Source organism: Mastigoproctus giganteus, chromosome 3, assembly GCF_048544385.1.
Source record: "Mastigoproctus giganteus isolate SK-2022 chromosome 3, ASM4854438v1, whole genome shotgun sequence".
Taxonomy (NCBI): domain Eukaryota; kingdom Metazoa; phylum Arthropoda; class Arachnida; order Uropygi; family Thelyphonidae; genus Mastigoproctus; species Mastigoproctus giganteus.
This window is the reverse complement of record NC_143577.1, coordinates 184,291,287-184,307,594: the sequence shown is the minus strand read 5'-3', so window position 1 is coordinate 184,307,594 and position 16,308 is coordinate 184,291,287. Positions and strand designations below refer to the sequence as shown.

Here is a 16,308-nt window from a genome sequence, read left to right as displayed (position 1 = left end):
CACGGCTGTTCGATGAAAGTACGTACGTTCGTGTTATCTGAGGCCGATATTGCATAATGAACTAATGGTATGCAAAAGTAATTACCTACAGTAGCTATTACCATCATTTCGTTCCAGCAGCTTTCACTCATTAGTATATACTATTTCGTAAATAACTATAATGTAAATAAATTTTACAGATGATAAATTTATTCTCTGTTTTTAAAATATTTTATTCTATTTTGATGTCAGCACATGCTCTGAAATATTCCTGAGGTCCACATCCCATCTTTCCTTTGCCATTTTCGCACAGTCCCCATTGGTTGGCTGAAAGTAGAAAAAAAAAAAATATGATGTGATGTGATGATAGCATCAATACTGTGAGATTGCCTAAAAAGTTTCAGTTAAATAAGAAAAAATAAATGAAATAATGCTGAATTAAAATGTAAACTAAAATCAAATATCTATTTCTGATGAGTACATGATGTATCAAAATGAAAATTACAGTATCATGACAGTATCAAAATGAAAATTACAGTTGCAAATTAATTTTAAAATTTTGGATCTGTCCAATTAAGAAAACTAACTAGTACGCCTTAGAAACAAGGGTTAAACTAAAATTTGATTATTGTAGAATCTCCAGTTGTAAAAAAAAAAAAAAAAAAAATTCATCACTCGAATTAGGCATTTTATAAAACTCGAAGATCATGTGCACAAAATGCAGTACAATAAGTTACTAATAACCTATGTAATTATAGTAGTATATCTTGTACACAAGATGCAATGTTACTATAGTAACGATTGTTCCCATGACTGAAGCGCCATCTATGCGATAAATGTTAGTGGAAAATATCATTTAATTTTTATGCAGTCCTAGATAAATTTTAAGAACAATGAAATATGTGAAATAAAGTCGGTTCTTAAAAAGTTGCAGTTATATGCGCATGCCAAGATACTTATAACGTCATTCTAGTGGTTTTTACTTACCAGCACGATAATGCCACTGGAGAACGCATCTTTCGCATTTTAATCCTGCTGGAAGTTGCAACTCAACTGGGAAGTCGGCCTTTCCACCGTGAGGAATGATGTATTTTGTTCCTCCTCCATTTACTAACTCCAACGGGTATTGGTCAAGGCAGTCCTGGTCGACTTTTTTGCCTTCGGTTACTGGGCAGAGCTTGAATTCGAAGTGGCCCATGTGGTTGGCGATCAACTTTACTACTGCTGTAAATTTCTCACCAGACTTATAAGTCTTAACGATGATTCCTTTGCCATATTTACCACCGTCTTCATTAGGACGAGGCTCGGGTAAGTTCCAAGGGTCTCCACAAATGCCACATTTTCCTCCATTTTTACCCCATTGGATCTGTTAAAGAAACGAAATATTCTGAGATAATATATCGTGCTAAGTATGACATTTGTTATTATTTAGTGCTAAAGGCAAGTATTTTATTGATTTCTGGTATGTCTTTATTGCATTCAGTGAATAGTTACATGGATGCCCATAACATCGACGATGCTAGGAGTTTAACATAAAATTAACCAATAAAGGAAAAATTACAAAGAACATATATAAAAACATGAAATTAAAAATTCTGTAGTAGGTACATAATGTATCCGGCCGCTAGCATATTTAACGTGTTTTACATTCAAGAGTCATCGGCAGGCGTTAAAAACGTTTTTATTTTCAGATATTAATAAAATTCATAGATAATAATATTACAATGTTTTGATTTTATTAATAATAATTAAATATCTGTTACTGAAAGTATTGGTCTGTGATGACTAAAGTAGGATGTCATTTTTACATTGAAGAGTACGTATTGAAGAAGTTCACGGCTTTGTTCCATTACGTGTAGTATTTATCGAAAGTTTTGATGACATGTCCAAGTTGAATGTTTTCATAAATGTGCAGAACTCTTTTCCAGCCTCAGAGTCTAGTTGGAAAGAAAAAAGTACATTGTAAAAAAGTAATTGTAAAAATCACATTAATCTGAAAACACCCGGTGACTTGAAACCAGATGCGTTTTTTTTTGAATTAACGCATTTCCCAGTTTCCGAAAGTATGTGCGTTTTTTTTTTTTTTTTTGTATCTTAAAATCTTAATATTTCTGTTTCTAAATTCCTTAAATTTCCAACTATATGCCATACGTCTACATTATCCTGTTTATTACGTGAGAAAATTTCCTTGATCACACGCTGATATTTCCCACTATCCTGGAAAAACTACTGCAGTTTTCAGAGGCTTGAAAGTTTTTCCTCTAGTATAGAGCTAAGATGAAGCTTCGTGCAAAATTTCATTAAATTTGGTCCAGTACAAGATAAATTATTGTTACCAGCAATGCTTGCAGCAATACAAGTTACAATAATTCACTTCTGGCGGAAGCTGATTATTTGGTTTTTTAGGCGCATTAGCAACTAAGGCCATATTGCTCCGGGGATATGCGGTGGTCATTCCCTGACATTTCCGCATCCTCCGTATTTGGTGGTGACGGGCTCGAACCCGGATCTAATAGAGAAGCGTGTGCTACGCACTGCTGCTCCTTCCCACCTGGCTACGGAGGCGCCCGGCGGAAGCTGAAGGTCACTTTCATAATGCTATTCGCATGACGGTTTTTCGTTACAAAATTTATGGAATAACTCCAGTAAAAACGTTTTAATGTCCAGACGTATAATTACATAAATAAAACAGGTTATTAACACGGGAAATGAAGGAGCATTTTTTTTTTTTCGTGGTACACTCAGCGCGATGAAAAAAAAAACGATGGCAGCTGAAGACGAAAGCTGTTCCCTCATGATGCGTCTTTTGTAGGATTTATCCTCTATGAACTTTTTATAGTCGACATCCATGTCCTGGACGTTGTAGAGCATCTCCATGGACAAGAATCTGTCGCCTATCCTGAGTTTCCACACCACAGACTGCAGAGAGGGGAGGGCTCTTAAGGGTTTCAGGGGGATCCTCCAATTGTACATCTGCCAGAAACTTGGCGTATTGATTTCACTCGCTATCATTTTAATTGAGACGAGTAAGCGGAGGGTGAAGATCTGTTACGAGACTTTTCTGTAATTAAGTAGTTTGGTAATATCTGAAGTGCGTGTGAGGGGTCGCAGTTTATATTTGAAGAGGACCCACCGAAGAAGCCAGTACTCATCAGATGCAATAGTTTTTAACGTGGTTTTCGTTGCTGTCGCCCAGATTTCCGATCCGTAGAAACCGGTATATGCATTGGGCGTATACTCGGGTTCTATGACACGAAAGGAAGTGATGTTTGGCAAACCACCTGGATCTGCAAACCTTGTGAATATCTACAACATGGTGTTTGAAGCTGAGTTTAGGTTCATGAAATGAATATAATAGTTGTATTATATTCATTTCACTGACTCAATTGCTATACGACAGCGTCAGTATAGCAATTGAGTCAGTGAAATGAATTATACATATATAATTCATTATACATATTCTGTTCCTAGTCTATACTAGGAACAGAATATGTATATATTCTGTTCCTAGTCTATACTGTTGTGCAGTTTGTGTGCTGGTATAGTTCTATTCTAGTGTATTCCTTTTATTTCTGTCTCTCAGGTTCAAGTATAAATTTGTAACTTTTTACCTTTTATCATATTCGTAAGAGCTGTAAAGACGAAGGGAACGGCGTTTCCTCACGTTAGTTCAATCGAACTTCATTCTACTGAAGAGCTGCATCTTTAACTTTGGTATCCACTTCCGGGCGGCATTGCATTTTTTTTTCTTTTGTTCAACGTACCGATACAATTATATGCGCAGCATTTATTTGGTCTATTTAGAAACGGACCTGATCAAAACTATTTACAATGAAATCTTAAAAATCCCGCACCCTTGGGATTGAGAAGTGCCGAATTTTAGAGAAGTTTACAAGGGTTGATCCCGTACATAGGTTGATCATTTTTGGAGAGGCACATTTCAGTGAATATCAAGAAAAAATTGAACTTCTTTAGATCTGTAAAGATTTATAATGATAAAAAGATGATACTAGTAGTTAAAATGTAAATAATAGTTCAATTTGTGTAATGTAGGCTACACAAATGACAAACTGTCGCAACAAATGTTATGTACCGTAACGTCAATTTTTAATGCATGCCTAATACAGTATCAGAGATTATCAATGAATGTATTTCAGCAAAAAAAAAAAATAATAATACTTTTCATTGGATGATAAAAACAATTCTTTTAAGGAATACTTAAACGAGGTGTGTAGAATCACTATTTACATTACATTTTAATTTTATCAATGCGCTGTGGAGAAATTGTATCAATTTCTCGCATGTAATAACAAAAATCGCTGTTTCGTTTTCATTGAGGAATCGCCTCACAGTCTGTCATTGGGGATACTGAAGTATCTCCAATAACAAAACTGTTGTGCGGTGATAATTATCTGTTCTTAAGGGCGTATTTAGGGTTAGCCATTTCTACATTTTGTACGATAGCACGTCATCTTTGTTTGCCGTGATAGTATAGTGATATCAGCATTTCTCACTGGTTTGGAGAGGTCTCAAGTCCTGTCAGTGACTGGAGGGATTTTTAAGTCTCAATCGGGACTGTAGTTGGCCAACAAGGCAGAGGGATTAGCAAACTACAGGGTTCCCCCGTGAATTATTTGGGGTTTTCAGTCACACGACGCGCAAATCGTTTCGAACGCACACTCCCTACAGGCATAATCTACAGTAACGCAATGTAGAGTAAAATGGTGCTGATTCGCCTAAGAACTCGCAACAAAACTCAACCAGTTCACGTTGGGCTATAGTTTCCCAGTAGGATAATCCCCTTCCCCCGGTCATATTGCATGAGTTAAACAAAAGTGAATTTTTTTTGTTTAAAAAAAATGTCTGAAGTCGATAACTGACCCAGTGATCCGACCATTCCATTCCGTTCCAGTTATTTACACACAATTTTATGTACATTCTCATGATATATAAACAATTTATATACAGTTTTATACATATTATCTTATATATCCATTCTATATAATGGTAATCAAAGTACTGTGTGTGTGTTCTTGTATCGGGGTAGCTCCTAGGCGTTAGCCCATCTCCACCTTTGTACTCTGTTATGGTGCAGAAACTCTGCATAATGGGCCTGAAAAAAAGTGTATGTGTATAAATATTAATGTGTGTTGTTTTGTTTGTGTCAGGCTACTATACCACCAGGGTGCAGCCAACACGTGGGCAGCTGCAACCTGGTGCCCATCCCTAGCACTGGGTGAACTGTCATCCTGTACCGGTGTAATTCCCATCGAAAATCTTGCACCCGCCAGAGGTAGTGCAATACTGGTGGGTGCCTGCAATCCCGCTCCCAGGTATCCTATATCTGAGAGCCAGGAAAAAAAAAACTAATAGTTATATACATTTATGGTCTGAGTATCTCGACCAAACACTCCTGTTCTTAGAAGATATGTACTTTTGGTCCTGAGTCACCAGGACCAACCACTCCAAGGCTAGGAGGATGTTCTGGCAAAACAATTGTAACAATTATATTAACAGATATACATGATTTCCTAAGGTCTTAGTTTTTTCATCACAGTCCAAATGTTCTCAGTATTTCTTATTTTCAAATGAAGTCACAAGTTGAACTGTCCATTTTGATTTCATTCAAGAAAGAAGTCAGTCCCAGTAGTCTTCTTCGTTCTGTGCCAACATAAGTCTTAAACTCTTCTTCAGGTGGTGGTTCTCTTCTAGTTGTTGAAGACTTCTAATTATTCTCTTTTTTCCCGAGAATCATAGATCTTGTGTATGATTTGGAATTCCAATGACAATCCACAGAAAATACTCCATTTGCTTAGCCGTATGGGTAAGCAAATGGAGTATTGTCACTTTCAAAAGTTCTCGTTGTGAAAAACACCCTTCATTACGTTCATGTAGTTTTAAATTGTATGCATGTTGTACCTCATATCTATATGGTCACAAATCTAGATGTCACTTAAGACCACACAAGGTCACTAGGTATAACTGCATAAGTTTCAGAAGTTATGCTTGTAAATTATTTCCATCCAGTTCCTTAGTTTTTAATTTGAGGTATCACGCCCCAGAACCAATCAACATTCTTTAGAGAATCCTGTTAACATCTGAGGGTCCCTGTATATCCTCCCATTAGAGTTCTATCGAAGCATCCGATCTGCGACTTCCAACCAGCTGAGAAACTAATCAAATATACTTAGTATATGTTTCTTTAATAATTCATCTGTACATCTTACAGCTAATTTACTCGAGGGTGAAGGGATCTTATTTCTAGTCTTTTTCTTTTAAAAACAGTCACTGAAAATGTGTGTAAAGCATTAAAATTCCTACTGTTTTCGACCAAGGGACTTGCGTTATCCTCTGTCAGATCCGGTACGCTTGTAAGAACTATTCTTACACTTACGTTTAGGAATGTATAAATTATCAAATTTTAATAAATAACTAAGAGTTAAAAACAGTCAAGCACTCAGCAGAATTGCTGGTCTGTTTACACTTCGAAAGTGAGAGATTAGCGTAGCAGCAGGAGGGACGCTGACCAGACTATGATACAATGGGTAGGCCAGTTTGACGCAGTTCGTGCCTACAGAAAAAATAGGACTGTCGCCTACTGACGGTAACGGGAGACAAAAGAACGCCCACACCCCAAAAGTGGTTTCGGTACCCCATCCAAAGGGAAGACCCAGATCAGAGAGTTCTCCGTGTTCGAGCTGTAAACAAAGTACAAACAGGCCGACACGGGAGGCACTCTCACCAATTTCACAGACGGTGTCTTGGAAGGAAGCGTGAAGGAAGAGGTAAGTGGCTGCGGGCATCCCAAAGATAGTTTTTGAGATTGGTTAGAGCCCGGATGTTGTCAACACAAAGAAGGAAGATGGACCTACCAGACGCGGTCCAGGCGACGAGAAAAAAAAAACATAAGCGAATGAAATTAAAGATGAAGAGAGAGAGAAAAATATGATTGGACGAAAAATAAGGGAGAGTTGGAAACAAAACTAGAATGCAGGAAGAAGACGAGAGAGAGCCCGAGAGTCAGAGTCCTGAAGCCTGGAAGGGAAAGATCCGGAGGAGAATCCCGGAGGTGCGAAAGATATTTTTGGAGTGCGGGGAAACGCGTACGGAAAGTTAGATCATGATAGTTTAGTGGGTGCAGATAATAGCGAAAGGCAGAATGACCTGGAGGAAGTCCTGAGTGTGGGAAAGTCAACGTGGAGACAGAAAAGAGCCGTAAGCCCAGCTGATCAGGGAAGAAATCGCAGGAAGGCCTGAAGGATCAGAAACTTACCCAGGAAGTAGAGAAAATGATACCAAGTAAGTCAGCTTAGTGAATGTTACTAACGAGAACGGGGTTGTAAAGAAGGTTCCAAGGAGGGATATGAAAATATATATTGTGTGTAAATAATTACATATACAAATAGGAAAATAATTAAAATATTCTCATCCAACCCCCCCCCCCCCACACGCTGCTAAACAACTCTACCTGAAGATAGTGTGGGCAGTCGAATAAAACATGAGACCAAGTTTCCACACCCCCCCACAAGTGCAGTAAGGGTCTGGCTCAAGTCCACATTCATGTAACTTGGCTCTGAGGGAGCCATATCCCTTTAATAAGTACGTTGTATTCATCAAAGGAGCAAACCAAGGATTTATTTCCTTGGCGGCAGTAAAGTCCATTTTGGTTATAAATTGCCTCGTAACTATTCCATGTTCGCTGACATTCCACCGTTCCTGCCATACAGATGTCATATGTTCCCACATTTAAGTATAATAAAGTCAGTGATATTAGGTGGATTTGGACAAATATCTAGGGGGCCACCAAAGACATATAATAATATGTTCCCACAAACTTCTTTTGTTTGACCTCGTTCACTGGATCAGATGTTATTCCCATTAGTTCCGAAGCCAAATCTTTCCAAAGCCGACCTGTTATCCCCTTGAATACGATATACAGATCCAGGGGAATGGTTCCTGCCAAGGCTTGTAACGCTTTGTTTAATACAGTTCTAGGGGAATTTAAAACAGATAATAACATGGATCTTTGAAGAGAAATAAGTTTCATTTTCATTTTAACTGTTATGACTCTGTGATACCAAATGGTTGCCGCATATGAGACTATTGGCAGAAATATTGTTTTATAATATAAAAATAAGATCCTTTACTAAGTCCCCATTCTTTCCTTGATATTCTTATTATTGAGGCAGTAAAATTCCTTATTTTATCTCTAAGTGTACATACATGTGGCAGAAATCTTAATTTATTATCGATTAGGATGCCTAAATATTTGTTTTGGGATACATGTGGGATTTGAGAGTTGTCTGTCAAGATCTTAGGAAGTCGATTATTGTTAAAATGAGCTTTGAAGGTCATAAAGTTGGTCTTTGTTGGTGATATTTTTAGCTTGCTAAGTTTGATCCATACAAATAGATCATTTAATATAATTTGCATTTTTTCCTCGAGTATCCTCCTCGAACGGCCCTCAACAGCAATTGTTAAGTCGTCGTCGTAAGCGATTTTCATAGCCTCCTCGTGATATTTTCTCATCCACTGATCTAAGACTGCGTTCCAGAGGAGAGACCCCAGTACCGACCCCTGAGGGCATCCTCTGGAAACGGTAGCTGAATTCACTAGGTGTTTTGCATCAATTCTAATGGATCTGTCCTGGAAGTAGGACCTGATGATTTTATAAGTGTAGTTCTCACATCTTCCCAAGCACATTGACACGAGGGCACTCTCCCACTATACAGTGTCAAAATCCCCCTCAAAGTCAACAAACACTGCCAACATGTACTTAGCTTCGAAGTTTTCCACATAGTTCTTGAGGGTGGCAATGGCATCTTCTGCTGAAGACCCTTTTTTAAACCCGAACTGATTAATTGAACTTAGATGGTTATCGTGTAACTTTTTTTGTATTCTTGGAGAGAGGAGCCTTTCAAAAAGTTTCCCCACGTTTGCCAATAGGGAGATTGGTCTGTATGGCCTGGGATCAGATGTCGACTTCCCAGGCTTACTTAAAACTTTAAGCAGGGCAGTCTTCCACAGTCTTGGAAAGACTCCCTCGATATAACACTTGTTCATGAGATTGAGGAGGATATTAGGAAATAGGTCATAAAATTTGACTATTATCTGGTTTCCTATCAGATCCATCCCTGGACATTTTTTACAGTTTATTTTGGAAACAGCTGTTCCTAGTTCAACGAGAGTAAAAGGATTGACGTCACATGTTCCAAAGTATTGTTGATTGTCTCTCCTAATTTCTGCTTGTTTGGGAGAATCATCGTCTGGATTGTCTTGAGGAAAAAGCTTATTTACAATAGTATCAACAGTAGAGTACCAGTCCGTGGTTTCTTGTCCGTCCACTATAACAGTGTTATATATGTCTTCGGAGATTAACTTGTTCCTGGAAATCTTGTATACTAGACCCCACGGTTCGATGTTTCCCGTGTGACGTACACAATTTTGCCAACATTCAATTTTGGCATCCGCGACTGCTTTATGTAGCCTTTTCCTTAGATCACTGTATTGTATCAGTCTCTGGACATCAGTGTCCGCCATGTGCCTGTTTCGTTGGTAAGTTTTTCTAGCATTCATGGTTTGGGTTCTTAATGCAGTAAATTCAGAAGTCTACCAGGAGACAAATGAGCGTCTGGATTGTTTTACGTTTAGTAGAGTAGCTCATAGCAAGGAATAAGTGTGACTGAACATAGTTTGAGTATTCTATGACAGATAAGGAATTTAAAGTAGAAGCCACCTCAGGACGAAAGAACAAATTGAGAAAATTCTTAAAAACTTGTCCCATTTTTAATTTTTTCCATGGAATATCTTCTCAAGTCCACCAGCTGTAGATCCGCATTTTTAACTGTAGGTTTGATACTGAATACTATAGCGTTATGATCACTGTTAATAAGTGATGGTAGAACATTCCAATCAGTTATCTGTCCGTCCAGTTTAACAGAGGATAGTTACATCAATGTTTGATGTTCCATTTACGGACGCGAATGTGTAAGGTCTGTTTGGCAAATTTTGAACTATTAAATTATAAGACAATATTAAATCTTCCACAGCAGAACCTCTGTTGTCTGAAATTCTGCTGTGCCAAAAAGATGATGATTTGGCATTTAAGTCAGCGCATATAATTAAATTCCCTGAAGCAAATTTTGTGCATATACGATCCAGCTGATGTTGCGATCCGACCACTACAACGTCGAGCAACTCTAGTGCCTTGCGAGGTGCCATTTTTGGATTGTCGCTAATAAACAATACGATCAGCAAACCTTCACGCCAGGTATTTGTATGAAAGATAGATGGCGAGCTTTCCTGATGAGATATGAAAGTTGTTACTTAGAGGTTTCTACAAGTAATGATCTTGTACTGTACAAGGAGCGTCTGTTATTACAAATATTGCACTTCTTACTATGGGTCATGCCTTGGGATGGCATGATCGGATGGTAATACTTTTTTTTTTTCTTTTCTTTTTTTTTATGTTTGGGCAACCTCTGTGCATTGGGGATTAGCATCCACTGGTTTAGCACTACAATCCAGTGGATGCTGTTAAAGACTGGGGTCTGTTCACCGGGTAGCAGTTGTCCAGGTTATGGCTACTCCCTGGTGGCAAAGTGGCCTGACACGCACTACAAAACATTCACTAACACACATTAATTCACACGTCAGGCTCGTTTTACAGAGTTCTGTGTTTCATCACAGTTATACTAGATGGAAATAGATTATTTCTGGGAACTACCATGGACAGGACACACACACACACTACAAATATAAGAAATATTATATAAAACAGAAGGTCCTTTGGCAATTCACCGCGTATTGCTAAGCTCCGCTTGCAAAACTTGTGCACAGACACGCATGCAGAGATATCTCGCAAAAGTAGTTGAACTATTATTCATAGTGGCTCATGTAAGTAATCTGTTATTAAGCAGCTATTATTTAACTAACAGCTTTCAATTGGAAATGGGTGGCGCTTTATCAGATCGCTTTATGTGTGCATGATCGTTCATGGTTTGTCTAACTTGTGTAAATATCAACAATTATGAAAAGCTGTTATACTTACTCCAAAACCTCCACAGTACAGTTCGTTATCGTCGTAATTAACAGGAGTGTTGAAACCGTAGCGCCACATAGTGGAACGCCCAGGTGGTTCAATCAGACTCCCATGGCCAACCACCATACCAACGGCTAAACCTAACACGAAAAGTTGCAGCATCTTTCAGTTGCAGTCCGAGATTCCTCAAGAATATTGGAGACGAACGATTATGTAAACTCTTTTTAATAGATGACAGACACGTGACGCGTCATGATTTGCACTTGAGATTCAAGTGTTTTGAGGTATAAGAAACTACGGTAAGATACGCAGATATTATATCGACCCATCTGTACATTTCCCTTAAGACTTGACGTTCAGGTGTGGTCCCGCTGATCTTATCATTGACTTTTTTCAGAACTCTTCGACAGTTCCTCATCTGTTGACCTTATCTCGCTTCAGACTTCACTGATATTATTCACTCAATAACACATTAAAAGATAAAAAATTTCTAACGTCTTATGAAGTTTTAAAATTTGAGCTATTTATTTTTAGTATGAGTGGACGCAATGGAAACCATACTATCCGTTATTAATTAAGGAATACAAGTACACTTTAACCAACAAAAGGCCAGATTCATTAGTGTGTACATTAAAGGAAAAAGAATTGAAATATTCTTCGTTCGTTAGTAATAGAGGCATGTGATGCAAGAAAACAAGCGTATGAGCTTATGTAGCATCAGCCAAAAAAAAAAAAAAAAAAAAAAAATCACACAAATTCCCTCTAAAAATTTGTCCAGTTCCTCCTTGAATTTGTATAAACTATCAGCTTCCACAACGACAGATGGAGTTTGTTCCAGCAATTAACCACCCGCTGGCTAAAGCAACTTTCAGCACATTGATACTATAGCTGTCTTGCCCCAATTTGAATTTATGCCCCTGCAAATTCATAATCTGAGCAAGCGGAAGAATCCCATTACCTCGCAGGTGCCTAGTCTCCAGCCGCTACAATTTGCAGAACTTAAGCCTTTCTTGGTAAGAGAACCCCATCGTTCCACTCACCAATCTTGTTACCCTTCTCTGTACACGCTCAAGCAACTCTACATCCTTCCTAAAATTAGGCCTCCAGACCTGTAACGTAGTACTCAAACCCTGACCATTGCCTTATACAAAGGGACAACTATCTCCTTTTCCCTGTTAACAAAATTCCTGTATATCATTGACAATAATCTGCTCTGGCAGCCTGTCTACATTGCTCAGAAAACTTCATATCTGACTGCACAATTACTCCCAAGTCTTTTTCATTTTCTACCACCCTAAGTGTAGTACCACACAGTTGGCACGTTCCTGTGGGGTTACTTCTACCCATATGCAGTACTTTCCATTTGTCAATGTTAAACTTCAGTTGCCACTTTCTCAGCCCATCTGTCCAAATTTTCTAGATCCTGTTGCAGTAGCACACTGCCATTACTGTCATTAACAACCCTGCCAACCTTTGCATCATTTGCAAACTTCGACACTAAGTCTGATATACTTCCATAAATATCATTGATAAATATTCAAAACAACAGTGGGCCCAACGCTGAACCCTGTGAGACTCCACTAATAACATTAGTCCACGAAGAGCAGCGTCCATTGATTACCACTCTCTGTCTTCTCCCACTGAACCACCCATTTATCCATCGTAGAAACTTACTCTTAATACCATTTTGCTCCAATTTATATAGTAGTGTTCCATGTGCAACAGTGTCAAACGTTTTCCTGAAATCCAAGTATATGATATCAAAATTATTTTTTGCATCCAGTTCCTTTGTAACCACATTACAGTATCCAGTCAAATTTGTGAGACAAGATTTTCCATTAACAAACCCATGCTGTGTCTGAATTATTGCTGCAGTCTTGTCTAGATGATCCTGCAATGCATCTTTAACCACTGACTCCATTATTTTACCCTGAACAGAAGTTAAACTAGCTGGTCTGTAATTACTCGTGTCACCCTTTTATTCCCCTTTGTGAATTTGGGATACATTTGCACATATCCAGTCCGTGGGGACTTCCCCTGAGTTCAAAGATGCTCTCATAATTATGGCTAAGGGTTTGCTTGCTTACTTTGCCGCCTCCTTTATAACTGGATAGATTCCATCTGTCCTAGGAGCCTTTCTTATGTTTAATTTCAACAATTTCTCCTCCACTTTGCTCCCAGTTATTACAAAATCATTAAGCACTCTGTTACAGTTTGATAAACTTCTGTCATTTTCCTCCCATAATAGCTCCTCATGTGTGAATGTAGATGCAAAATACTCAATTAGTTTTTTAGCTATCTGAGCTGGATCTTCAACAGTCGAACTATCGATATCAAGTGGACCAATCCGATTCATCCCCTTTCCTTTTAGAGTTCATATAAGTAAAGAAATACTTGCTGTTTTTCTTAGCATCCTTTGCCAAAGAGTTTTCGTAATCTGCCTTCGCTTTCCTAATCTCCTCTGTGACTTGATTACAGACTAGCTGATATCTGCCATGGGCTTCTGTGTCGTCTGATATATGCATCCATGCATTTTTCTTCTCTGCGACGAGTTGTAATTCATTTTATAACTATTTAGGCCTAAACCTTGAACAATATTTCTTAATCGGTATGAAAAATCCTAGTAGCTTCCACAATTAATTCCTTGAATGCTTTCCCACTTAGAATTTGCTATTGGTGATATCATCAGTTGGTCCCACTGTACAGAATTTAAAAACTGTCTGAGACCACTGTAGTCACCTTTACGGAAGCAAAAACTTCCCTTTTACCGCTGATGGTAATTATATCTTTAAGTAAATCCCAAATCAGTACATTGTGATCACTGCTACCTAGTGGTTCCTTTATCTGCAAATTCCTAAACCATAATACACCACGTTAACTGACAATTGGGGAAAAAATAAACCGTACGCTGCAAGAATTAACTAAATCATAAATAATGCAAGTACAATTTACAGAGTTTACTGAAATCTAAAAGGAAGGAAGGAGGCAACGTTTTCACGTAAAAATGTTTAGTTTATTTTTGTACAGTTGTCAACCATACAGTACAGGCTAAATGACGCTGAGGACGAGTATGAGGAAAATCTCTTTGGGCAGTTTGAATTGGCTAATAAGTACAATGATTCCATTATGAGCTGTTTTAATCTACCTCCTATAGACTAGAATACCTTGACCAGAAAAGCACTGTATGGTAACAGATTTTAGAATAAACTGGATTATTGTTGCTTGTCCAAGACAGTGCAAGGGACTAATATCTTGCATCTGGTTCCCACTTACGAGCCTAACTGTATCAAAAACGTGGCAATGGAAGAACCAATAATGCCGACCGTAACACAGTACCATAAAATGGGTTGTATCTAAAAAACCTATATGGTTAAAGGTAAAAGCGAACGATTCCGTTTGAATAGAGGGGCTATAATGGAATGAGATTTCTTTGGTTCAGTTAATTGGGACGATCACTATATGCTGTTAAACAGACTGGGAACATATTCAAGAAACTTATCCTCGAAACCATAAAATGTATTTTATGTGGTCATAAAACCAGTGGTCAAGTCCCGTAATTGTAATATTCCAAAATGATTAACAGGTGAGTTTAATTGAGTAAAAGAAATAAGCATGGGACAGTTACATTCATGTGATTCCGATTTGTATGAGCATTATAAGAGAATATGTAATCCAGGGGTGTCAAACTCATTTGGGCCGCGGACCATTTCCCGTATTAGTGTACCTCACGCGGACAACACACTACCTACAAACCGCCTCCGTAGTAGCCAGGTGGGCAGGAGCAGCAGTGCGTGGCACAAGCTTCTTGATTAGACTAGGGTTCGAGCCCGTGACCACCGAATGCGGAAAGGTCAGGGAATGACCACCGCATATCCCCCGAGCAATATGGCCTTAGTTGCTAATGCTCCTAAAAACCAAATAATAACAACAACCACAACAACTACCTACAAACCTTGCCGTTGCTAAGCCTAAAGACGCTTTTTAATTGCTCAGTTGTTGCTTGATACTCGCAGCTGAAAATGCACTAATAACTAATTTAAAGGAAATAAAAGTCTGAATAAACAACAGAACGAATAATGAAAAGCCAGTTTATTCCAGATAATACAATATTTCAACAAGGGAGAATATACATGAAATTAGGTAATCTAGGCCTTTTTGCCAGACACTTGACTCCGTTTGCTTGCAACCAGCTTCTCGAGATTTGGAGGCAAAGATTGAGAAGATACAACCTTCATTATGGAAGAAAGATTGGCGTGGGTTAGTCTTAATCTGGATGCTGTTTTTTAGCTTTCATACGCGAAAACAGTTGTTCACATAAATATGTGCTCCCAAAGTAACAGAATTTGTGTGGCAAACTTTTTTATCTCTGGGTATTTTTGCCCTAAATACGAGTAGATTTTTGGGATCCCAACTTCTCGGTATTTCCCTTTTAAAATTGAGTCATTCCACAAATCGATTAGTACCATTTGTGTGGAAATGGGAGCTCTCTCGACATTAAAAGAAAAAGGACCCTTGAAAAGAGAAAAGTCTTGGTGCTCCTTGAAATCTTTAAAGCGCCTATCAAATTCGTGTTTAATCTTCTCTATTCTGTCACAATATTTTGAAAAGGTATAACTTTGACTGATTTTTCAACTGTTCGCACATAGAAAAGTAAGTCAGAGTACCCTCTTTTAATTGATGTTGCCACACAATCAACTTTTTTTTTTTTTTGAAAACTAACCAGTGCATCGTACGTCTGTTATCAGCTGATCTTTCCATTGTAGTTTAATGTTTAGATTTAGGTGACCTGTAATATCAACTAAGAAGGCCAGATCTTTTACCCAAGACTGATCCTTCAGAAGCGATACATCCTGACCTTTCATTTCTAGGAACAGTATTATTTCTTCTAAAAGTATTATTTCAACCAACGAAACCCTGTGTAGTACGGCAACCCTTCAAATTCACTTACCAAGTCCTCAAGAAGGAGAGCAAACTGACAGTTATTCAGTCCTCTGGACCGGATGAAGTTCACGGTCTTGAGCACATAGTCCATTTTCAGTATTTTCGAACACAATTGATGTAATCACCGCACTTCCCACACTGGGCGGAAAAGAACTGAATTCGAATTCCGTTAATGACGCGAGGAATTTTAATGTGCCTTTTTCAAAAAGTGGTTGAGTTAGTCGGGCTCTGGCGAGGACAGCATGGTTTTTTCTCCAGGAAACGCGGGTTTATCGTCCAGCAAACAGCAAAGCGACCACAGAACACGCACAATTTACAGGCATGTTATATACGGCGCATTATGGCCT

The 16,308-nt window shown here is 38.4% G+C and overlaps 1 protein-coding gene across 1 annotated transcript; it reads right to left on the bottom strand.

Moving 5' to 3' along the window:
* Window positions 1-211: 211 nt before the first annotated feature.
* LOC150088459 (uncharacterized) lies at window positions 212-11,199 on the bottom strand. The gene is made up of 3 exons (XM_090370165.1): window positions 11,030-11,199; window positions 967-1,345; window positions 212-306 (listed from the first exon to the last, which is right to left on the bottom strand). Exons 1-3 carry the CDS (start codon window positions 11,180-11,182, stop codon window positions 212-214), a joined length of 627 nt encoding a protein of 208 aa, XP_090226291.1. The 5' UTR covers window positions 11,183-11,199.
* Window positions 11,200-16,308: the final 5,109 nt, after the last annotated feature.